Here is a 23,655-nt window from a genome sequence, read left to right on the forward strand (position 1 = left end):
CTCCCGCCATACACTGCTTTCACAGAATTACAGACTGGTTTGGGTGGGAAGGGACACTGAACCCCATTCTACCCCCTGCCATGGGCAGGGACACCTTCCACTAGCCCAGGTTGCTCCAAGCCCCACCCAACCTGGCCTTGGACACTTCCAGGGATCCAGAGGCAGCCACAGCTTCTCTGGGAAACCTAGGCCAGGGTCTCACCACTCTCACAGGGAAGAACTTCGTCCCAATATCCCATCTAACACTGCCCTCTGTCAGCTGGAAACCATTCCCCTTGTCCTGTCACTCCATCCCTTATCCCAAGTCCCTCTCCAGCTCCCCTGGAACCCCTTTAGACACTGGAAGGGTCTCTAAGGTCTCCCTGGAGCCTTCTTTTCTCCAGGATGAATATTCCCAGCTCTCACAGCCTGTCACACCACTGCAAGATGCATTCAAACTGCCAGCAGGGATGGATCAAGGGAAGAGGAAAGCTCCAAGCTCCAATGCAGCTGCTGTGGCCAGGCACCTCATTACCATTTTCCATTTGTGGAGCCTCTCTGTGTCCTTGTACCAGCAGATCTGAAGGCAGATGGGGTTCCCAGCCATCTGGGTGAAGTTGGGCGTTGCTGATGCTACTGTATAGAAGAATTCCCTCCACAACAGCTGCCCTTGGAGCGACACTGGAGGCAGAGAGTGGTGCTTTGCCTGCAAATGACACAAGGTGACAGCTTCAGTTCATATATATCATTGCAGCCTCACTCATTTTGTGACTGTCAGGCCCATAAAATAAAGATTAATCTGACTAAAATACTAGTTTCAAGGCACTTTATGGTTCAAGTCAAGGAAATCAAATATCTGAGGCAATGCTGTCTGGCCCAAACCAAAGCCAAACTGACAGACTTCAGTGTTACCTCATACTACATCTACCTTCCAAAACTGTGTCACACTGGAATTTCTTACACCAAGTATGTGTTTATTAATGTGTTAACTGAATTCAGGTGGCTCAGCCATGTCTCAAATGTTAATCTTAAGATGGAGGTAAAGGAGGCTGGTTTTCTTCGGCTGGTTTCAAGCTCGGTTTTTCTTAAGAATCAAACAAGATTTCAGAAAGTGGTTTTCATTTATGGAACAATTAAAACTTGTCTAAGTTAAAACCAGTTGATTTCCAGAAACAAAACTATATACACCAATGAAATATTTCCCTTAACCAACAGACAGACAAACTAAATCCTTGAAATTTAGGAAGGTTTTCCTGGACTTCCCTACTGATCCCAGGTCTGCTTGCTCCCTTTTCATAGAACCATGATTTGAGTTGGAAGGGACATTAAAGCCCATTTCACTCCACCCTCTGCAATGGGCAGGGACACCTTCCACTAGCCCAGATTGCTCCAAGCCCCATCTAATCTGGCCTTGGACACTTCCAGGCATGGAGCAGCCACAGTTTCTCTGGGGACCGTGTGCCAGGGTCTCACCACCCTCACAGGAAAGAATTTCTTCCCAACATTTAATCCAAATCTGCTCTCTTTCAGTTTGAAGCCATTCCCTCTTGCCCTGTCACTACAGTTCCTGATGAAAATATGAATTTAGAATATCAATATCCTGTTACTAATATCCTTTCTAAAACTTAATTGGGAAGAGCTGCAGACATTCACAGCTGTTTCACAGAACATGAAGCCACTCCACAGATTTCATGGGACACTGTGAGAAGACATTAACAAAGCAGCATTTTTTGATACACCAAGTCTCTACCAAGACAACCCAAGTGTTAAATCCTGCCTCCCATGCCAGACTTGTCACAGTTTTGGATTTGCTTACTTAGGACCAATTATTTGCTTACCTGAGCATAAATGTTTGACAACTTATAAAAAAATGTCCGAACTGACAGACAGCCCATACTGAAATATGGGCTCAGGCCTGTGGTGCTTGGAAGCAGTGAGTTTGGGATTGTCCTTGGTTTGGTAAAACTTGTCACCCAGCCCTGAAATGAAAACAGCAATCTGGGTTCAGGCAGCACAAGATGACACATGGCCAGTAATAGAGGAAAGGTCTTGGAACTGGCTTCACTATCAGAGGGGCTTGTTTGATGTCATGCCTGGAAAACATTCCCACTTGCCAGAAATCATGGAGAACAAAACCCGAGCCCAAGCTGTCACTCTCCTCCAAGCCAAGCTGTGCACTGATCTCAGCCCACCCGGAGTCACCACCATCCCCTGAGTTCCATCAGGGCTGACCTGGTCTGTCAAGTGTTGCTCCAGGCGCAGCAGCCCTTCAGTCTCCCCTCCTCTCCAAGGGGAAAGGCTCTCTGGGGAAATCTTCAAATCCACAGGGAGAGGAACCCTGTAACACTCAGCCAGGTCCGGGTCAGGGGCCCTACATCTCCTGAGGTGAGAGAGAAAATTCTTTGAAAGGAGCAACAGGAGCCAGGAGATAGAGGCAGTCCCTGTCCATGCACATACCAAGTATCATCTATCACAGTCCAACCAGAGCACAGAGAATGAAAGCACAGTGAGAAATCCCAGACTGTACTCTCCTGGGGGAGAAGAGTTCATCCTGCAATTGCTCCAGGCAATTCTAGCCTGAACTGGGGAAGAGGAACAGTCCCACCAAGTTACAGTGCTCAGAGCAGTCAGCTGCACCCCCAGCTCAGATCCCTTTCAGTTCCCATGTCCTACACAAGGCTCAGAGGCAGCTCCTCTCCAGTTCCTCCCAGCTGTCACATCCATCCCTAGGAGGGAACCAAGAGCCTCCTCAGACCCTAAACACAATTATGGTGCTGCCTCCAAATGCCACTCCAGCTTCTCTGAGTGCCTCTGAGGAGAGGTCACTCTGGAGTCACAGAATCCCAGACTGCTTTGGATTGGAAGGGACATTAAAGCCCATCCAGTTCCACCTCTTGCCATGGGCAGGGACACCTTCCCCAGGTTGCTCCAAGCCCCAGCCAACCTGGCCTTGGACACTTCCAGGGATGGGGTAGCCACAGATTCTCTGGGCAACCTGTGCTAGGGTCTCACTACTGCAGAATTTCTTCCCAACATCTAAACCTTCTCTCTTTCAGTTTCATAGGGAAGGAGGCAGGAGAGAGAGAGGAGGCAGGAGAGCTGGGCCACCCCAGCTACTCATTCCTAACCAAGTTGGGGCCCTCGAGCCCACACCCCTCTCCCCACCTCCTCAGCCTCAGTTGCTGAGGCTTCCCAAGGCCTCTGCCCCCCATATGGCTGGAAGAGCATCAGTTTGGTTTTTCTTCCACCCCATAAAACACAGATGAAGAGGCCCAAGGAAGTGCTGGTGACACAGCCTTCTCACAACCCGTGAATTAAGTCAGACATCAAAAGATCTTTGTACTTACCTGGACAAACCTGAGCTCAGCCCTGCTGCAGACACCTACAGAGGTGGGGCCAGTGCAGCTCTCAGAGCACTGACATAGCTCAGGCCTGCTGGGAAGCATGTGAACCACTTATCTCTCATCAGCATTAATTTTAAAAGTCCAAACAAATCAGGCAAGAAAGGGAAAAAAAACATCGCTAGAAAAAAATACAGGAACTTATATATTCCAGTACTTACATAAGTCTTGTCATCAGACTGTCTGAGGACAACATTCAGGAAGTAACAGGACTCCCACAAGATGGGAAGATCCAAGCCTGGGTTGGTGTCACTGAGCTGAGGCCATGCAGGAGGCTCCTGATATTGAATCCCAAGTACCTGCAGTCCCATTCCAGCTCTCTCCTGCTCCAGCCTTACCTCCCTTTGGATCACTGACCTCTCCTCAGGGAGAGCTAAACACATGACATCCTTGACTCTGAGCTTCTTCTCAAGTCCTGGGAGACAAGGGCTCAGTCTCTCTTTCCCATACAGCAGAGGGGAGCAGAGATTTAAAGCCAGGAGGGAACAGTAGGATCATTCTATTGAACTTCCTGCATAAAACAAACTATGGTGGTTCATCCTATTCCTGTCCAAAATCTTGAGAGGAATGCAGACCATGCCTTTGAGTAAATTCCCCAGGCCTTCTTCTGAAGGAGTTTGACATCTCTTAAAAGCTTTTCTCAAGGTGTGTCTTAGGTTACAAGATGTGGCTAGGGCTGTGTATTCTATTGCCATCTGATAGAGGTGGGGCAGTTATCTTCTGTTCATTGGGCCACCTGTTAAAACCAGGTGGGGCAGTTTTCTTTATATCTTCACACTCTCCCTCTGGGGAGATCTCTTCTGTTAATGGGCCAGTGAGTGTCCCTGCATGGCTGATAAAATGACTTCATCCCATGGGGAGATGCTCTGCCCAGGGGGAGGAGCCAAGCATTCCTACTTGGATAATATCTGACTTTGGGAACACCACAGCAGCCTTTTCCACTGGATTCCCAGAGGAAGACCAGGCCCATCTACACCACCACTGGACCCTCAGAGGAAAACTCCACCCTTCTACAGGATCCCTGCTCCAACAGAACCACACCTGTCACTGCAGAAGGACTGCAGCCACCATTTAATGGGACTGCTGCCACCACCCTGACCCACAGGGTGCCAGGGCATATTCTGATTCTATCAGGGTGGGGTGGGTTTTTTTGGTTTTTTTTTTACTATTGCATTTGTATTTTTAATATTCCTAGTAAAGAACTGTTATTCCTATTCCCATCTCTTTGCCTGAGAGCCCCTTAATTTCAAAATTACAATAATTTGGAGAGAGGGGGTTTACATTTTCCATTCCAAGGGAAGCTTCTGCCTTCTTTAGCAGACACCTGTCTCTTTAAACCAAGACAAAGTGCCTTGCAAAAGCTTAAGACTTTTATGGAATCGCAGAACCATTAAGGTTGGAAAAAACCTTTAAGTCATTGAATCCAACCATTATTTTGTGAGATGTCCCACTGGTGAGAAATCTGCACAAATATAAAAAGAGATGAGTATCAGACCACTCTGCCATCTGCTCTCCCAACAACAGTCAAATCCCCTGTATATAGAATCAATAACCCTCCACGCCCAGAAATAAAACAAGAAAACATCTAAAATGCCTCATTATCATTTGGGCCTAGCTCTTCTTTTGGGGAGAGAAAGAGGACCAGCAATTCCCACTCACAGGCTGGTACTTACTGGAAGTCTTCAGCTGTGAGGTTTCGGACAGGCACCTCAGGGTCACCAAGCAGAGACAGAATGTGAAGGAACCTCTTGTAAGTTAATGGGGGACTCCCACCATTTAGGTCCAAAATCCTTAAAAAACCAAAAAACAAGATCTCACATAACAGAAACCAAGGAAGAAGCTGGAACTGCCAGTGGACAGGAAGGTGACATCATAGGCTGTAACAACTCCATTAGTGCAACTGAATGTAGAAATTACAGATTTTACAAGTGAAACTCCCCTGGGTAAATGTACATCTATCCCAAGAGCAGTTTTTCAGGACCTAAGACAACAAAACTGGGATCAGGATTCCAGCCATGGCTTCACCTGCACAGCGATACACAGCCAGGACACACAGAGCAGGGTGTGGGACACCTCTGGTACCACAAAACCAGGTTCAGGGCAGTAAATACCTGTCCTTTCTGAGCAATCACCTCTGCAAACAGCTTGAATTCAAGACAGCAAGTTACACACATCCATTCATTTACATAATTTAGGGGTTTTGCAAAATTGGAGTGTCAGGGCTGGTTTAGTTATTACTGCTTTCCTTCTTACTAATTTCAATATCTTCAGTCATTCAACACTGAATAACAGCTTGGATCCAAGTGTATTCAGACACTAGTGAAAGTTGACTTGAAAGATTTTGAAAAAATCTGACACCAAAAACTTTTTACCATATTTAACAGATCTTTTACAAGTCCTACTAAAGGTGTTAGAGAATTTCTTCCACTCTGTTTAAAAGAGGACATTTTTAGGTGAATTAAACTGCCCAAAAGGAAAAAGTTAAGCAGCTGTTTGGGCTGAAATTCTAAAACCTGCACACAATCTCTTCTGTTTCTTCCAAGAGAGCAACAAAGTTCTCCCAGCCACAGCAACACGTTCACCTCACACAGTTCAATTTCCTCCAAAGGAAAAACCAAGACACTTGGCCTTTTCTCTTCTAAAATGACTTCACTGCAGACACTTGTGGGTTTGGGGCAGTCACGTACCGCTGGGTATTGTACAGGCTGTGGCTCACCAGGGAGAGCACCTCAAAGCCCAGCTCTGCCCCCAGGCGCTGGATGTTGGCCTCCATCTCCTTGTAAAACGGCTCCATCTCTGCATCCAGCGTCACTTGCGTGATATTCCACCTCTGGACGTGATCCCTAAGAACGAGCTCATACTCCCCTTGAATAACCAGCAAGCAGGAGCCCAGCTGGCCCAAGTTTTTGTGGAGATCCTCAAGGGACTGGAGCAGAAAATTCCAGCGCAGGGCCCCAATGTGCATGGAGGAGGTCAGGAATGCTCTGTCCAGGATGTACACGGGGTACAGGGCCTCTGAGGACTCCAGGGCAGCCAGCAGCACTGGGTTGTCATGGAGCCGGAGCTCCTTCCGGAAAAGGTGAATGGTGCGATGCAGCATCCTGGCTACAAGGGGAAGGGAACCCTTGGCTTTCAGGATACCAAACCCCTATAAAGAGCAAAGTCAATTAACAATTAGAAATAGAGCGCCAAAAAAATCCTCTGCAGTTTTTACCACAAACTTCTTGCTCTGATAAGTTTTCATGAGAGATAAACACAGGAACAAGACCGAACCTCTCCTCTGGCCCCACCATTCAGCAGAAGGATCACCACCCAGCTCCACAGAGAATGGCCTCTGCCCCAAATGAGTCAATCAAAATCTTAAATAAATCCCTCGATGAAATTACATCCCAATAACACTCACCAGAAGGAAGGAATCAAAACAGATGGAGCTGCCAGAGCTCCATTTAGTGCACAAACACTTTTTAACCCCACAGATGTGGCTGTCAGCAAACCCTCTGGAAGTATCAGCTGATTTCAAGGAGGTCCACTGGAGCAATCAGCTCATCAGAGACCTGGTACAATCTGTCTGTCCGGCGATTTTGGTAGGAGACATCTGAACTAATGGATTTCACAGAATCCCAGACTGCTTTGGATTGGAAGGGACGTTAAAGGCCATCCAGTTCCACCTCCTGCTATGGGCAGGGGCACCTTCTTCTGTCCCAGGTTACTCCAAGCCCCATCCAACCTAGCCTTGGACACTTCCAGGGATGGAGCAGCCACAGCTTCTCTGGGCAATCTGGGCCATAGCCTCACCACCCTCACAGGGAAGAATTTCTTCCAAAATCCCATCCCACCCTGCCCTCTGGCAGTGGGAAGCCATTCCCCATTGTCTTGTTCCTCCAGACCCTTGTCCAAAGTCCCTCTCTAGTTCTCCTGAAGCCCCTTTAGGCACTGGAAGGAGCTCTGAGGTCTCCCCTTTTCTTTTCTAGGCTGAACATCCCCAGCTCTCCCAGCCTGCCTCCAGAGGAGAGCTGGGTGTGATAATGACACAAAACTACTCTTGATTCATACATTTATTCCCCTTTGAGTCACTTCAGCTGAGTTCAGAGGGTTAGCAGGAGTGCTGACCTTGCGCCTTAGGCTGAAGCATCTCAAGGTACAGTTTAGGAAGCAGCTCCCAAGCTCTGGTTGCCCTGTTCAGGACAACGGACCAGCAGACGCCAAAAAGCAAAGGAGAAGCACAGCTGCCACCTTGTGCCGGCACCAAGCCCAGCAGCACCTCCTAAACTCGCTTTCCCGTGTAAAATTCAACACCCACCTCCCAGGTGGGCCCCCACCTGATGCTAATTTCCAGCCTTACCCGCAGAGGAGAAGAGATTAGAGATTAGCAAAGAACCAAACAACAATCCCTAATCCAGCTCAGCTCTTCCAGCCAAACAGCTCCATTCGCCCCCTCACAATGGCTGCACCAGACAACTCAGCCCTTGTCCCTGCTCAACCCACATCCAGCAGCTTTTCCATAAATCTGATTTGCTCTGTTCCCAAACACATGCACCAGCAGCACCCAGACAGGCCCACTTTGTTACAACCCCCAGTAAGGCCCCATACTCACGAACACGGGGTGCAGCCCAGTGCAGGGCTGGGCTGTGTGGCATGCTCTATCCTGCACCCACTTCCTGGGAGAACTGGAAAAACAAGGTGACTCTTGCTGCTCAGGGGAGCGCCCAGATGGCATTTCTGGATACTAAACCATGCAAAGCATGCTGGAAGAGTCCCCTGCATCCTATGCACCAGCTAGGCTCACTGAGGGACTGCTCTAGTCAGGGGCTCTAAGGCCCCCACAGCCTTACAGCCTTTGTCCCAAGCCCTGTGGCCCCACATGGTCTGCAGGGTCACCCCAAATCCAGGGCCCTGCAGCTCCCTGATGTCTGTGGGATCACACTCACCCCCATGCCCCTTCATCTCACACACCTGGGACTGCTCTGAGCCCAGTGCCCCACACAGCCCATGGGATGGCCCCAAGATATATCCCTAGGCGGGACCCATCCCATCCCTTCCAGAGATGGCACCCTTGCAGGAGCAGTGGGGAGCAGGACCACACAACAACAGGGACTGGGCACAGGGCAGGCGGGCCCCAGGCCAGGGCCTGGGTAGGCCATAGGGTCTGGGTTAACAGCAGCTCTGTGGATTCCACTAAAGGGGACTGGGGGAATCAGAGCTGGGGGGACAAGGATTTCAATAAAACAGGCTGGGAGGAGCAGGGGCTCCATTAAAATGGGCTGAAGCTCACTGGGAAGGGTGGGAGCCCAGAGCCAAAGAGGTGTCAAAGCTGGGTGAGGAGCTGGGATCCCCTACTGGGTGGGAAAGAATGGGGAGGGGGATCACTTGTGCAGGCCATGAGTGGTGTGAGAAAGAAACTGAGCTCTTGGACACTCCTGTTGTGTCACAAGGAAAGGAAAGATGCTCTGGAATGTTGGAAAAGGCAGAGCAGGTGCTGTCTATCATTGACATCATGTTGGGATTTATCCACTGTTACTCTTCCACCTCTCCATGAACGAGTGGCTCGAGTGTTCACCCAGCAAGGCTGGGCAGACTCCCTGCCAAATCCAGATCACATCTGTTCCCCAAAAATCAACCAGGCAGGCAGAAAATACATCTCACATAGGATTCATCCCTGCACTTTGGAACAGGTACACCAAAACAGAAGGCATAGAAATCTAGGCCTTACCTTGAGGCTTGCACAGCTGATGCTCTGAGGTCTTTACAGCATGTCACCCCATAAAGAGGAGGTCACACATTCACTGATCCCAGCTCTCCTGCTACTGAGCATTTCTCTCCACAGGCAGGAATGTGCTAGAGGGATGCAAAGGCTGTCAGTGGCACTATCCAAAACCCACTGTGCTGCTCCTGTTCATACCCAGAAATGAGTTTTCCAGCTTTAAACACCACTAAATACCATAAATATCTGTACTGATGTGGATTCTGCATCAAAGATGGTCTAAGCCACGCAAGCTTTTATGAAATTCCCAAGAGCAAAGGAGGAGGATTGCAGGCAGCTCCTCTCTGGTCTCACTGGCCCTTGGAGCTGACAGAGCCAGATGGGGCAGGGACAGACCAAGGCCTAAGGAAATGGGAAGAGAATTTTTTAACAGTTTCATTTCCTCTGTTGAACACTCTCCATTGTCAAATGCTCCTTGACTATATCTTGGCTGCTTCAGAAGCAATAGTGAAACAGATAAACACAGGTGTCAGACACCTGGAGAGAGCAGCCTTACACCTGCTCTCTCAAACCACATTCTGGGCTTGGGAGGTGGAATAATGATCACCATTAAATTGTTTAATGTTAATCTGATTTGACAGCCTTGAGAACAATTCTTAATTGGGATCTAAGAATTAATTTTCTGCATAAATCTGGGTCTATAATCCCACTCTCCACACTGAGCCAGATCTGAGGCTACTGTTGATTCCAATCTCTAGGTTCTTTCCCCTGTTTGAATACTTTAGGTGATAAATACGGTGCTGGATATAGCTTTGATGCAAGAAAATAGCATATGGAGTCAGCAGAGGAAATAAGTCCCAAACACATCTTAGTGTAGGGGCTTGACTGGGACTTCTCCTGCAACGGGTCGAGAACCACACCCGAGAGTCTCCACCCATGGGGATGGGGCAGAGGGAGGACGGGCTGAGGCCCCAGGACCCGCTGCCCGGGTCCCTCAGACGGACAGGGGGAGGGCAGGCCCTACGCCAGCCCCGCAGCAGCTGGGGGCGAACGGGTCAGCCTGGAGCTCACCGCCTTCCCGGGGTGGGGGGGTTCCCTGAGCCCGCCTTTACCTCCTTCCCCACGGCCTATGGTGGCGGCGGGTGCGGCAGCGGTTCCTCGCTCCACGGGGCCGGTTACACAACGCCGGCTAGGACAGGTGGGTTATGTAAGGACCGCTCCCAATGGGGCCCTGCCCGCTGTCCGCGGAGGTTTAACGCGGTTCAGGGTAGGAGGGTCCCAGGGCTGGAGCATTCTAGAGCCGGGAATCCAGGAGGGTCCGGGAAGGTCCTGCAGGATCCCGGAGGGTCCCGGTGACTCCCAGAGCTCCTCCGGCCCCGCTCCCGCCTCCACACCACAACCTCAGGCTACACTCCGCGCGCGCACTTTAAGGAAGGGAGGGGCTTGGGTTCCCGCCCGCAGCGCTCACTCAATGGCAGCGCCCCAATTCAATTGAGGGGGCGGGGCTGAGCTCCAGGACAGCTCAATCATCGCCCGAGCGGCGGCCCGAGGGGCGGGGCTGCCCGCCAGGCGTCCGCCCGTTGCCAGGCGATAGCGGAAGTCCGGCCCCCGCCGCGCGCCGCCTCACGGTCTGTGCCGCGGGAGCCCGGGGCTTGCTCATTGCGGCGGGAACGTTAATTAGTTAGAGTGAGGCGGTAATTAGTAAGCAGAGAGGGTGGAAGTAGTTCCGAAGGGATTGTGTGGGGGATCTTGGAGGGGTGAGGCTGTGGGTGGCCGTTCCCGTCCTTGGGGAGTGGGAAGGGGGGCGCACCTCTTGTCCGTGTGCGGGGGTAATTAGGCTGAGAGGTATTTAATTAGGCTGATGAAAGAGGGTGAAACGCTTCTTCAGTGGGATAGTCAGGCTAGAGGTGCAGTGAAATTGAGGGGTGTTCGGATGAGGGAGTCTGTGGGGTGTTAATGGTGCCTACGGGAAAGGCTAATCCCTGGAGGGGGCAGTTAGGCCTCGGGGGGTGTCCCTCATCCTCAGGGTGAGTGGTTAGGGCTGTGGTGGATTATCGAGCCAGGTTCCTCTCAGGGAGTGCCTATGTCCTTGTCCATGGGGACTGAGGGGCAGACCACTCCTTTGGGAGTGTCAGGAGCATTGCTGTGGTAGGGGGTGGCCCATCCCTGAATCAGCTTTCAGGTCTCTCCCTGCACAGGAAGGGGAGATGGAGCCTTTGGGTAGGAAGGGGCACTGATGGATGCCCCCAGCAGGGCAGTGGGTACCTTAACCATGAAAGGACACAAGAGGTCCCAGGGCAGATGTCACAGTCCTATAAGGGGTTTTGAGCCTGGTTATGGCCTCACAGTTTATTAGGATTTGTTAAACCCCAGGGTTTATTAGACTCAGCTGGGGACTGAGGGGCTGGGATGGATTATAAAGGGTCTCATGCCCCCCTGCCAGCTGGGTGCAAGAGCAGCTCCAGGAACTGGCTCAGCCTCTCTGTGACTCTATTGCATCAGGCTAACAGCTGAAAACCCAGGTCCTTAGCCAAAAAAAATCACAATTTAAAGTGCTGTTTTTAAAAATCCAGGTTTGTCAGGAATAGAATTCGGTCTCGGAGCTCCAGCACCATGCAGAGAGCTTCACGGCTGGCAAGGGAGCTCTCACTCCTGGCTACGGAGCCACCTCCAGGCATTACTTGCTGGCAGAATGGGCAGCTGGATGACCTACGGGCCCGTACGTACCCTGGGGGTTCCCAAAGGTGGGGCTGGGCTGCAGTTTGCTGCTAGGCTGGTGCATGCTTTGGGCTTTGCAGGCTATGTGGAAATGTGGGATTGTAGTTTCCTTTAAACATAGCTTGGCCTGTGCCTTGGCTGGTCTGCTCTTAGTTTTGATTGCCAGGTGGTGGAATTGGTCTTGCATAGGAAGACATTTGATGCCATTTTTCTATTCCTGGATTCTCCCCTGTGAGGGAAGTGAGACCCTGGCACAGGTTGCCCAGAGAAGCTGTGGCTGTCCCATCCCTGGGAGTGTCCAGGTTAGATGAGGCTTGGAGCAACCTGGGCTAATCGAAGGGGTTCCTGGAACTGGGTGGTTTTTAAGGTCCCTCACAACCCTTAACATTCTGTGATTCTGTCACTTGAACAGCTCTGTAACTGTGGGAGGTATGTGGGGACTGCTGGACAATGAGATGATCTTGAAGATCACTTCCAACCCAAACCATTCTGTAATTCTGATTTTGAATGTAATTCTTGTATTTTCATCTTGCTCCTAAAGAAATTTTAGGAGGTGTGGACACACCATATGAGAAAGGAATATTCAACCTGGAAATCATAGTTCCTGAGAGGTAAGTGGGCAATAGACTCTAGCTAGATTAATTAAGGAGCTCTCCCCTGTGAGGGTGGGGAGGCCCTGGCACAGGTTGCCCAGAGAAGCTGTGGCTGCCCCATCCCTGGAAGTGTCCAAGGCCAGGTTGGCTGGGGCTTGGAGCAACCTGGGATAGTGGAAGGTGTCCCTGCCCATGGCAGGGGGTGGAGCAAAATGTGCTTTAAGGTCCCTTCTAATGTAAACTAGGCTGATTCTCTGATTAAGTAGTTGGTGTAGTCCTGCTTTAAGTATGAGCAAACTGATGTAAGGTATTTGCTGTAAATACTGACATGTGAGTCTTTATCCTCTCAACAAGGAATTGAGACCATCTTTTTAAGGAATGCATTTTTTCTAGGAGTTGATACTTATTTTGCATTGAACATCAAAGATGTGTGATTAAAAAACGTGAAAGTGCAATGATGAGACTTTGCCTCATCATACTGTCTCAAAGCTTTCTGGAAAGAGCTTGTTCATCAGTACAGAGTTTCTTATGTTCTTCCCCTTGTGGAAGGCTGTCCAGGGAAGTGTTAGTCAGACACAGCTAGAAGCAGCAAAGGCAGACCACTGCCTCTGAAGATTTGTGGGGAAGGGTGTCATGTAGGCTGGGAGGAGGAAATTATGGCATTGCTTGGGTGACAAAACAACTGGTCCCATAGACATAACAGTAACTTTTGTTTCTTAATGCTTATCCCTTCAGGTACCCGTTTGAGCCACCAAAGATTCGCTTCCTGACCCCCATCTACCATCCCAACATTGACTCTGCTGGAAGGATTTGCCTGGATGTTCTTAAGTTACCACCAAAGGTAAGACAGTGCTTGGGTGTGGGTAAGTGAGCCTGGGCAGGAAAATGAACTCCTTACCTGCTTCTTGTAAAAGCCTGATTGAATGTCTCTTAGCTCCTGACTTATTTACAGGGAGCAGGGAATGAAGTTTTGAGTGGCATCTTCTTTGTTTAGAGCCAGAACATGATGTTTTTTGTTCCATATAAGTTTCCAAGGCTTTAAAGATTGGAGTCAAAAGGCATTATGTCTGAAAATGAGTTGCCCCAACACAGCAGAGATGTGCAGGGTACAGCCCATAGAATTATGGAATCTCCTGAATTGGAAGGATCATCAGGGCCACAAGCTGGATTTGCACAGGACAAGCCCAAAGTCCCACTGTGTGCCTGGGAGCTTTACCTAAAGGCTTCTTGAGTTCTGGCAGCCTTGGAGCCATGACCACTGCCCTGGTTGTCAGTTGGTCTTCCTTGGAGCCTTGTATTGAGAGTGGGTCTGGTGTGTTCCCTGGGGCATTAGGTGCTGCAAGTCCCAAGGCAACTGTGGGCAGGTTGTGTTGAAGTGCTGTAGGTTCTGAGGTGTCTCTGGGCTACCATGTGCTGGTTTCTTTCTCTGAGCTGCTGCTTTCGTCCTGTTTCCTTACAGGGTGCCTGGAGGCCTTCCCTGAACATCTCCACCCTGCTGACCTCCATCCAGCTGCTGATGGCAGAGCCCAACCCTGATGATCCTCTCATGGCCAATATCGTATGTGAGCTCCCTCTCTCCTGGCCATGGACACAGGTGGGGAGGGAGTGGGGGGCTGGACTTAGGCTCAACTTCTGCTTTACTCACTCTGGATTGACGCAATTGGAGTGTGGCCTGACCTGGATCAATTGAGGCATCCCTAGGCTTCCCTGAGGCAGCTGAGGCCAGAAGAGATGGTCAAGGTCTTGTCTTCAAGCCATTATCTTCAGTGCAAATGGCAGCACAAGTTCTTCAAGCAAGCTAAATGAATTTTACACTTCATGCTTGTTGTAGTTTTAGTCTGGTTTAGGAGTCCTAAAGCCAGACTTGGTCCCAACTTCTCAGTGCTATGTATTCAATCAAATATCTGTCTTTGTCTTGCTCTTCCCATTTAGTCTTCGGAGTACAAGTACAACAAGCAGCTGTTCTTGCTCAATGCCAGGGAGTGGACTGAGAAATATGCAGGGCAGCTGAGGGTAAGGACCATGCTCTGCTCACTTGGTATAGCTCCATCTTGGTCTATAGTCCTTTCGTCTGTTTCTCTTTCACAGTTGCTTTCTTCTTTCCTTCCTCACCTACTGCTCTGTGTTTTGGATCTGTATTTCATTTCATTCTATTTTTTTTAGCTCATTACATTCTCTCCTTCCAATTAAATGTGCTCATTCACTAATAACTGCCAGGCTGCTCAGGGAGGAGGAGAGACAGATGGGTAAACCCTTCCCAGGGATGCTGTAGCCCTATTCTCCCTCAGCTCTGTTCCCTGTCCTCCTGTGCCTGATGCCCACCTGTGCCTGTTCTCCACCTGCTCATCCATTCACTGACTGGTCTCCCTATTCCCTGATGGAGTTCAGCCTTCCTCCCATCATCCTTCCTCTCTTCCTGCCTTCTTTCCTCTCTGTCACCTCACCAATGAGTCTCATAAAAATAAAATCACACTTAAGCAGATCAAAGCCTCTGCCCAAAAATCAGTTACCCTTGGGCCTTCTCCCTTCCCTAGGTGCCTTCCCTCCCTTGCACCTGATTTGGGTAACACCCTTTCTGGGATGGGGATATCTTCCCTGCAGGAGCCATGCTCACTGCTCCAGCTCTGAATGCATTTCCAAGTTAACTGTGGTTGTCAGGAGGGCACAGAGTGAAGCCATCCCTGCAACAACACATAGAACTCTGGAGCGACCTGGCTCATCTGTGTGTGTTCTACTGCCTGCTCAGCCATTGTCTTGCACTCCTGTCATCCCCCTTCCTGAAAATCCCAGCAGTGGGAGCAGAATAACAAAGGCTCACTGCGTAAGAGCCAGAGTACAGTCAGCTCTGACCTTGGTGGAGCACAGGGCATTCCAATGGCTGTAAAATGAAATTATTCACAACTCTTATTTCTCGGGTTATCACAGGCTTCCAAGCCTTTGGAAAAGAAAATCATCCAAAGTGAAACAAGCACCAGCAGTGAATTGACCATGCAGAAAAGAAAAGGGGTTGACATCAGTAGGAAGGAAAAGAAATCCCGCCCAGATTCCTGAGGTGTTTTTGTTCTCTTTGGGCTGTTACTGTCCCCTTCCCCTCACACATAAACAAGGAAAGAGTCTGCCTTTTAAGGGCTGCACCAGCTTTGGGTTTCTGTTTCCTTGGGGTGGTTTTTTTTTTTTGTTAAAAGTTCCATTATATTAATAAATATAAAGCTTTTATTTATATCTACTTTTCCATTTTGTTGAGTGGAGGTTTTGGAATATTCAAAAGAAAAGGCGAGTTGATGTGGTGCAGCATGGTTTTTGGTAGTGGGAGAGGGCCACAGGAGTAGCTTCTGTGAGAAGCTGCTAGAAGCTTCCACCATTTCTGACACAGCCACCCTCTGATGGCTCTGAAGATGGACATGCAGGGCCCAGTTAGAGAGGTTGGTAATGCCTCTGTGATGACATTTAAGAAGAAAGTCAAAACAGCACACATAGACAGTTTTTCTCTAGTGCTGGGGAGGCACTGCCTTGCTGGTGTGGCCTGTGGTGAGCCTTGCCTGCCTGGGCACCCCTAGCCAACCACTGCAGACAGAAGTGCAGGACAGTGTCTTCCCCTTCCCGATGCCTGCATGAGGAGAGGTGTTAAATGGTGCCAGTGCCGTGGCAGCCACTGCCCATGCAATGACAGCCGGGACAACTGGCCACCAAGGGAAACAGGGTAAGCAATTCCCTGACATGGAACCTAGGTGAGATCAGCTTCTCTGCGCTGCAGGATCTTGCAAGAATTAGAGGGATTTCTTGGCAAGAGTACCTGCAAGTAGCAGGTTTTTTTCTAGTCAGAGAAGAGGAGGAAGTGAGAACGTGTGAGAGAAAACAACATGGCAGCACCAAGGTCAGTGGGGGAGGAGGTGCTGCAAGTGTCGGGGCCAAGGTTCCTCTGCAAGCCATGGTGATGACCATGGTGAAACAAACTCTCCCCCTGTAATGCGTGAAGTCCACAGGGGATGCAGAAATTCACTTACAGTCCGTGAGGAAAGGGCTCATGTTGGAGCAAGTGGATGCCAGAGAAAGCTGTAGTCCAGTGGGAGACCTGAATAGAGAGAGAGGGCCCTTGCTTCCAAACTAGAGCAGCCTATCATTAAAAGACTACATGCCCATGGGTAAGCGACCCACACCAAAGCAGTTTTGGGAAGACTGTTTGCCTGTGGGAGGGACCACACAGCATAGCAGAGAAAAAACTCTGCTCCCTGAGCGAACAGAAGATCTCTAGTGACAAACTGACCAAAACCCCCACACCCTGTCACCCCACACTGTCAGTGGGAAAGAGGGAGGGGCTGGGGGAGGAAAAATGTGGTTTAAAGGCTTCTTTTACTTCTCATTCTCCTCTTCTGACTCTGTTAATAATAAATATACTTTATACCTTTAAATTTAAACCTGTTTTGCCCTTAGTGGTTTTTTTTCTCCCAGTCCTTATCTCAATTCATGAGCCCTTCATTTTTTTCCCTCTCCTCTGCCCAACAGTAGCAGGAGAGGCTAAGCAAATGACTTTCGTGCCTGGTGTTTGGCCAGTGTCAAACCATGACAAAAGGAAAACTGGAACCACCGCTTCAGCTTCCAGTTTCCAACTTTCAGAGACATGGGAATAGGGCCAAGTAGTTCGGTTGCTATTTTCACGACCGACTGAGAGCAGGAGCTGAGCAGCAGACAGGTCAGAAACAGCTGGTGGGAATCCTTTTCCAGGAAAGGCTTAGTTTTCCATGTAATCTTGTGGAGGGATGATGGTTACATGAAAAAGGCCACGTAAATATGCTCTGGATAGCTGAGAATTGGAAAAGTACTGGACCCAGCTAATCTGAGTACCTTCACCTGCAAAGCCGCCATGGCCTTGAGTATAGCTGTAGTATGATAACAAGATGATGTAGCTGAGAGAGAGACATGAGAAAAGGGAGATGTAAGTCATAAGGAATGAGGGAGTAAGAGGGGAACTGATATTTATAGTATAACCAATAGACTGCTTAGCTTACAGAATATGCATGAGCTTATTACTTGTTGTGCATAAATGTCTGATGCTTTAATCAATAAATGAAGCTTCCTGAACTCTCACATTGAGCATCCCAACTTCCCTCACTGCGACATAATCTCAAGGGCTAAGTCATTAAACTCAAGTCTGAAAACTGGCTCTCCAGAGCAGTCTGTTAGGTTCCAGTTGGACCATTTAGGATAACCTGGATGGTGTCTTGGTTCTGTTGTGACTCCAAGAGGTAGCCAGTGACAAGAACCAGCTCACAGCAGGTGAGGAAGAGCCCAAAGGATTCCCAGAGATCTGGGAGGATGGATGTGGAAGTGCAGGATGTCAGTGATGTGATGTGCAGGGTGAAGAGCGCAAGAGGATTGGGCTAAGGAGGACAATTCTTGGTGCTTCCACAGACCCAAAGAAGAGGGCTGGCAGCAGATTGCAGTAGGAGCAAGTCAGGTGCTTGGCCTCTTGCTCTGCAGGTTCTCTCCTGGGAATTTAACCCATGTCCTGTCCCTGCTCCCAGAAAAGTGAGTCAGGCCCATCTCTGGAACAGAGAGGGCATTCCAAGGCATTAGGAACCTCACGCAGTGAGATTCCCAATGCCTTGGAAGCAATGAAGCTCAGTGATGTTATGAATAAGGTGTAGTAACTGGCTCATGCAAATAAGGAGGAGTTATTAAGTATGGTGGGAAGAAGTTCTGTTAAGGTTTACAGTTCTTTTGACATGCACTTTTGTTGTTCCAGTTTGGTTTTGAACCATTTTCTGTTCATACCATCACACCAAAAGCTGTTTTAACTCTAGTTACAATGTCTTCTATAAATTTCTTATCGAATCAGCTATTTCCACAGAGCTCACTAGCATCTTCATAAAACAATCATTAATTGCTATGTTTTATATGATTTTGCCGCAATGTGTCTCTTTTTGTCCAATCATATAACTACAGAAACTTATTGCTCTATCTTCCACTTTTTACTAACTCTTTAACAAGTTCTATTACTAGACTTGAAAATTTTCTGCTATCTTGTGTAACATATTTATTCGTTTACAAGGCATATTTCTCCTTGCATAAAACATTTTTCTCCTTAAACTACAAATCTTTATTCTTACTCTGTGTCTCTGTTTTACTTTTTTATTCTAAACCTTCAAACCTTTTCCAAGGTCTTAGGTCAAACACTGTATCCACCTGTCCCCGAGCCTGTATGTTGGAGGCTTTGGGAGCTCTCTGTGCTTGCATTTCCCACATCTCCCCCTTTCTGTCAAACCACAAACACTCTCTTAATAGCTTTATCAAACATCTGCTGCATACATTGAAGCAAGCAAGGCACCATTATTAGCATAACTCCTATGTCAATTAATATATATATGCCTATTTTTAGAAGTTGTTTTAGCCAAGGTGCGAAACTCCATCTCTTGAACAGATCATCTAACCAAGTTTTATCATCAACCCTAATTTTGGATATACCTTCTTCAATTGCTGCATGCTTTTATGGATGGATTCTGAATGATCAGACAGATTCATACAACACATTCCATCAAAATCTTTGTATCCATGACTGTGTGCCAGTAAGAGAAAATCAATTGCCCTGTTTTGCAGAGTTGCATGTCTTACACCTTTGACAATTGCTAACAAATCATTTAATGCAAGAGAAGTAGCATTGGTTTGTGATAGGTTTCTCCTTGAGCCAGGTCTTATGAGCTCTCAGAGAACCTATCACACCCGAGATAGCTCAGCTACCTTGAATGGCATAAAATTAGCAGGGTGGCTTCTGAGGTAGTGTTGAAAACAGAAAAAGTTTTAATAAAAGGCAAAATAACAAAGCTCTTTCAGAGAAAAACCGAGCCAGGGGCAAGAGGTTCTTGCTCCCGCTAAAACACTCCACAATAGTGATTATTTCCTCTGTTCTCTTCTTTTTCTAGTGAATTACCGAGGCAGGACCTTTTGGCCTCTGTCCAATTGGGCAGCCCCAGGTTTGAGGTGAAGCCCCAAAGGTCCTATGAGGTGTCTTTTTACAAATTGAGGAGAGAAACTTCTGAGCTTTTTGCCTTTTTAAGCAGACGAAGAATAATATGGTCACTCCATCAAAAGGGGGCACATTCCTACAGGTTTGTTTACTTAGCCAACAGCCTATTAGATCTATTTGCTTTAACACTACTGCAGAGACAAGTTGAGGTAAAAGTACAGATGCTGAAAACCTTTTTCCTAAACTCCAAGGGTTTAAAATCATCTTTACAATCTGATTCATATTGATGAACAAATTTCTTTCCTCTGCATTTATTGTCAGTGATCATTTTCATACTTGGTGTTAGCAAAGTAAGTCTCCCCAGGCTACATGGGCCACTTATGATGTGTGATGGAATGGCAGGCCAGGCTCTATCTCCACAGATAAGAAACATCCCTTGGGGCAACTGTAAAGGTGTGTCAATAGACCTTTGTACTGGACAGGCATAATTTCACCAAGAAATCTGGTTCTTATACACTTGGTGACAGGGAGAAATATCTTTAATCAGCCATGACTCTTTCCCTGTATAGCTGAACTGAATACAAAAATACATCTTTACTGAGCCAAAGAGATCAATCTCCTGAGGCTCTAAGGATGTTCAAGAAAGTTCTCCTGCCCAATAATTCCAGGCATCTACAGGGTTGTGATCCCAATCCCACATGCTGCCAGCACTTTTACCTCTTAAAACATGAATAGTTTTCTCTTTTATAGGCCGTATGTCCACAGGCAGCCTTACTAAGCAAGGTAAAAATGGATTTTCTGGAGTTGAAGTGGCTAAGCATATGGTGTCTAAGCCTGATGCATTAACTAAAGTCACCCAAACATTTGTTTTGGGTTGCTTAATGGTAAAAGTTGTGCTACTAAAAGCAAACAAAATAAAAAGAAATAAGCATAGCATTTGATTTAGCTCCACATTCCCCCAGTTAAAACAGTCACTTTCTTGCTTGCTTTTGGCCTTCCTCGTGGTTTTCTCACTAGCTGTGTTTTTACATCACCCTGTGGGATAATAGCTATGTGCCCACTATCTTCCTATAGCTGTTTCTTTGGTCCCCCGCTCTTTTTCTTCTGGTCTTTGGTCAGTGTAGATGAGACAGGATTCCATGGTTCCTCGTTGCTCATGCATGCATTGCTAAATGTAGTCTCTGTTCCGCTCACGTCTGTCTGCTTATTTCTCTGCTTGTGGGGTTGTCAGTGTGTTTTTGTACGATACGGCTTTATTCTTTGCTGGAATCCACCTAGGTCCTCTATATGTCAAAACACAAGCATACCCTTTGCCCCAGGTTATTAAAGGAAATGGACCCTCAATTTGTCCTGTTTCTAATTAAAACTAAAGGATTTTCTTTCAACTTTGCCTGTGGCCTATTAGAAAAATGCCGAAAAATTAGTGGGCCACGTTCTGCAAAAGAGAGATTTAAAAAATTAAAGACATAAAAGTTTATTCAGTCGCGTCTGTGGTGTTGCCTGTGTTACTCCCCTTTTTTGTTTATCCAAGATATGTTTCAAAGTGTGATGTGCTCTTTCACTTGAGCCGTGGGAGAGTAGGGAATACCAAAAGTGTGGCGAACACCCATTAGGAATGTGGCCAATTTTTGAGCTGTATATGCAGGACCACTGTCTGGTTTTATTTCTTGAGGTACACCTAAGGAAGCAAATGCTTGCAAAAAATGTTGACAAACATGATTGGCAGTTTCTCCTGTGTGTAAGGAAGAAAAAACTGCTCTTGAAAAAGTGTCCACTGACACATGAATGTTTTTTAATTTCCTAAAAGATGGATATTTGGTGATATCTGTCTGTCATAATTGCAAGCTTGCAACCTTCATGGGTTGACAGTTCCTGTGGACATGAGAGGTTGCACAAGTTTACGATCAGGGCAAGCATTTATATAATAGCCTTTGCTTGATCTTTAGAAATACAAAACATTCACATAAGTGCTTTTGCATTTTGATGAAAAAAGGCATTACTCAATTTTGCTTGTTCAAAAATATTGGCTAAGGTATTTGCAACAACCATTGTTAATTTATCTGCTCTTGCATTTCTTTCTGCTAAAAATCCTGGAAGCAAAGAATGTGCCCCAATATGGGAAACAAAATATTTGTTAGTTCTCTGTTGTAAAATTTAGTAAAGCCATGTGAGCTAACGATACAGGTTATCATTAGTCACATTTTTTAAAATTGATCCTTCTATTCTTCTAACCACAGTAGCAACAAATTAATCAAATTAAACAAACACCTGAATAATTTAGCAGTGCAATTTCTAAGTCTTCTGAATGTTGTAAAGCCCAATCAAAATATTTCTTTTTCAAAGAAGGTAAATCACAAAAAAATCTTGGCCTGCTGTAGTCAGCAATCTTGCTCTGGCTCTGATTATGATCTGAGCCATCATTTCTAATGTTGTAAAATATTTTTAGAGACTTGTAAGGTAAAAAAATCCACTCTATTATCACAAAAGGATCTTTTTCAGAAGTATCCCATTGAAATATGAGACCATACAACCAAATTTTTTCTTCTAATACTTCAAGAAAAAAGGGTTGTGGTATTACACAACAGTGTGCTTGTCTTTGTTGAAGAGCTTCAGTAACTTTTTCAAGGGCTATTTGAGCTTCAGGTGTCAAAATTCTAGAAGATTTAATGTTACAGTTTCCTATTAACAAATCAAGAAGTGGTACAAGTTCATCATTAGTAATCCCTAAAACAGGTCTAATCCAATAGATTTCTCTTAAAAGTTGCTGCAAATCTTGCAAAGTATTAACACTGGTCTGAAGTTGTATTTTTTGTGGCATAATTGACTGTCCTGTTATTTTCCATCCCAAATACTTTGATGGTGAGGATTCTTTTATCTTTGATGTAAAAATTTCTAGTCCAGCATTTTGACTTTCTGTGATTATGCAGTCATGAGCTTCATCCACATCATTTTGTGTTGGTGCTGCAATAAGCAACTCATCCATATAATGTAAAATCATTGCTTGAGGATGCTTCTGTCAAGCTGGAGACAAGGCTCGTGCTAACAAACCATTGGCAAATAGTGGGTGAGTTCTTCATCCCTTGAGGGAGAACTACCCAGTGATATCTTTGCAAACGTTCTTGTCAATTGATGCTTGGAACTGGAAAAGGCAAATGGAGGGGCGTCTTCGGGATGAAGTGGAATATTGAAAAACCAATCTTTTAGATCAATAAGGAAAGGGCAATCTCTTGAGATCATTTAAAGACAAGGACGTCCCGGTTGTAGAGGTCCCACGTCTTCTATAATTTCATTAATTCTTTTAAGATCATGAAGCAATCTCCAAGAGTCAGAGTTTTTCTTGTGTATGACAAACACTGGTGAATTCCAGGGGCTGTTTGTTGGTTTTATGTGGCCCTTTTGCAGTTGTTCATCCACCAATTTTTTAAGAGCACTAAGTTTCTTATCTTCTAGGGGCCACGGGTCCACACAAACAGGATCATTGGTTTTCCACGACAGCTTTAGAGTGGTGAGTGCTGTCATGGCCCCCATCAAAAACCCATTTCTTTTTTTGTTCCCCACTGGGATAGCAGGTCTCTTCCCCACACTATGATGGGTTTTTGCACAACAAAGGGACATATGGCTGCTGTTTTCCTTTCAGGACCTGTAACAGTAATCATATGTTCACTCTGTAATTGTATTTTGGCTCCCCCAATCCCTGTGAGAGAGTGTTATTAGCTTGCAATCTCTCAGTCAAAACATGTGAGATATAATTGTGAATCTGTGCTGGTGTCTTGCAAGCCTGTAATTGTAATTGTCTGGTTATTATGCATCAGTAGCAGGTCATCTGTTGTTGATCACGGTCGATGCGCTTTATCCAGAAGACATCAGTCTCTGTGTCAGAGCTTTCAGGTGGTGACTGGCATTTTGTTACCAAACTCACTCAGCCAGGTTAGCTGGTAAAGCAATAGCTGTTACTATTGGGATCTTTTCTGGAATTACTGATGGTGGTTGATATTCTTGAGTTAAGACTGTAGGTTCTTCATTACAGTTAGCTGAAACAATGGTTGGATAAACAACAAGTCCTAGAAAGCAGTTTCTATCTTTCTCCATAATTAAAAAATCTTGTCTTTTCTGTGATGTTCCAGTAACTCCTGTGGGAACTGCAACATGAATCTCAGTCATAAAAAGTATTAATTTGGAAGTTGCCAGTTTGCATTGTGCCTCTGGGGGCAACAACTTGGGGTTGCTTGCAAAATTACTGACAATTTCACAAATGATATCTGGCCAAAGTCTACAGTTTGAGTCACCTTACAAAGTTTTTGG

At 46.9% G+C, this 23,655-nt stretch overlaps 2 protein-coding genes across 9 annotated transcripts in view; one reads left to right on the forward strand and one right to left on the reverse strand.

Moving 5' to 3' along the window:
* Positions 1-10,509, reverse strand: part of LOC132338333 (cryptochrome-1-like) — a 36,958-nt gene extending 26,449 nt beyond the window's left edge. The window contains exons 1-8 of one of the 4 annotated variants that reach the window (XM_059867729.1): positions 10,194-10,509; positions 9,091-9,215; positions 7,975-8,047; positions 6,068-6,528; positions 5,054-5,170; positions 2,212-2,359; positions 1,818-1,958; positions 515-685 (exon numbers count right to left, since the gene is read on the reverse strand). In XM_059867729.1, coding sequence (XP_059723712.1) covers positions 515-685; positions 1,818-1,958; positions 2,212-2,359; positions 5,054-5,170; positions 6,068-6,480 — 990 coding nt within the window. In that variant the 5' untranslated portion in view covers positions 6,481-6,528; positions 7,975-8,047; positions 9,091-9,215; positions 10,194-10,509. Of the gene's footprint in view, positions 1-514; positions 686-1,817; positions 1,959-2,211; positions 2,360-5,053; positions 5,171-6,067; positions 6,529-7,974; positions 8,113-9,090; positions 9,216-10,193 lie in introns of those variants that run through there. The other 3 variants (XM_059867727.1, XM_059867728.1, XM_059867725.1) reach the window with 3 other exon arrangements.
* Positions 10,510-10,645: 136 nt separating this feature from the next.
* UBE2T (ubiquitin conjugating enzyme E2 T) lies at positions 10,646-15,614 on the forward strand. 5 transcript variants are annotated; one of them, XM_059867786.1, is made up of 7 exons: positions 10,646-10,709; positions 11,655-11,800; positions 12,341-12,410; positions 13,128-13,233; positions 13,852-13,950; positions 14,325-14,405; positions 15,318-15,614. In XM_059867786.1, the coding sequence occupies exons 2-7, from the start codon at positions 11,695-11,697 to the stop codon at positions 15,441-15,443; spliced, it is 588 nt and encodes a 195-aa protein (XP_059723769.1). In that variant the 5' UTR covers positions 10,646-10,709; positions 11,655-11,694; the 3' UTR covers positions 15,444-15,614. The 5 variants fall into 5 exon arrangements, with proteins under 5 accessions (XP_059723769.1, XP_059723770.1, XP_059723773.1 ...); XM_059867787.1 differs by having other exon boundaries at positions 10,671-10,782; XM_059867790.1 differs by having other exon boundaries at positions 10,677-10,775.
* Positions 15,615-23,655: the final 8,041 nt, after the last annotated feature.

The sequence above is a fragment of the Haemorhous mexicanus genome, chromosome 25 (genome assembly GCF_027477595.1).
Source record: "Haemorhous mexicanus isolate bHaeMex1 chromosome 25, bHaeMex1.pri, whole genome shotgun sequence".
NCBI classification, from domain to species: domain Eukaryota; kingdom Metazoa; phylum Chordata; class Aves; order Passeriformes; family Fringillidae; genus Haemorhous; species Haemorhous mexicanus.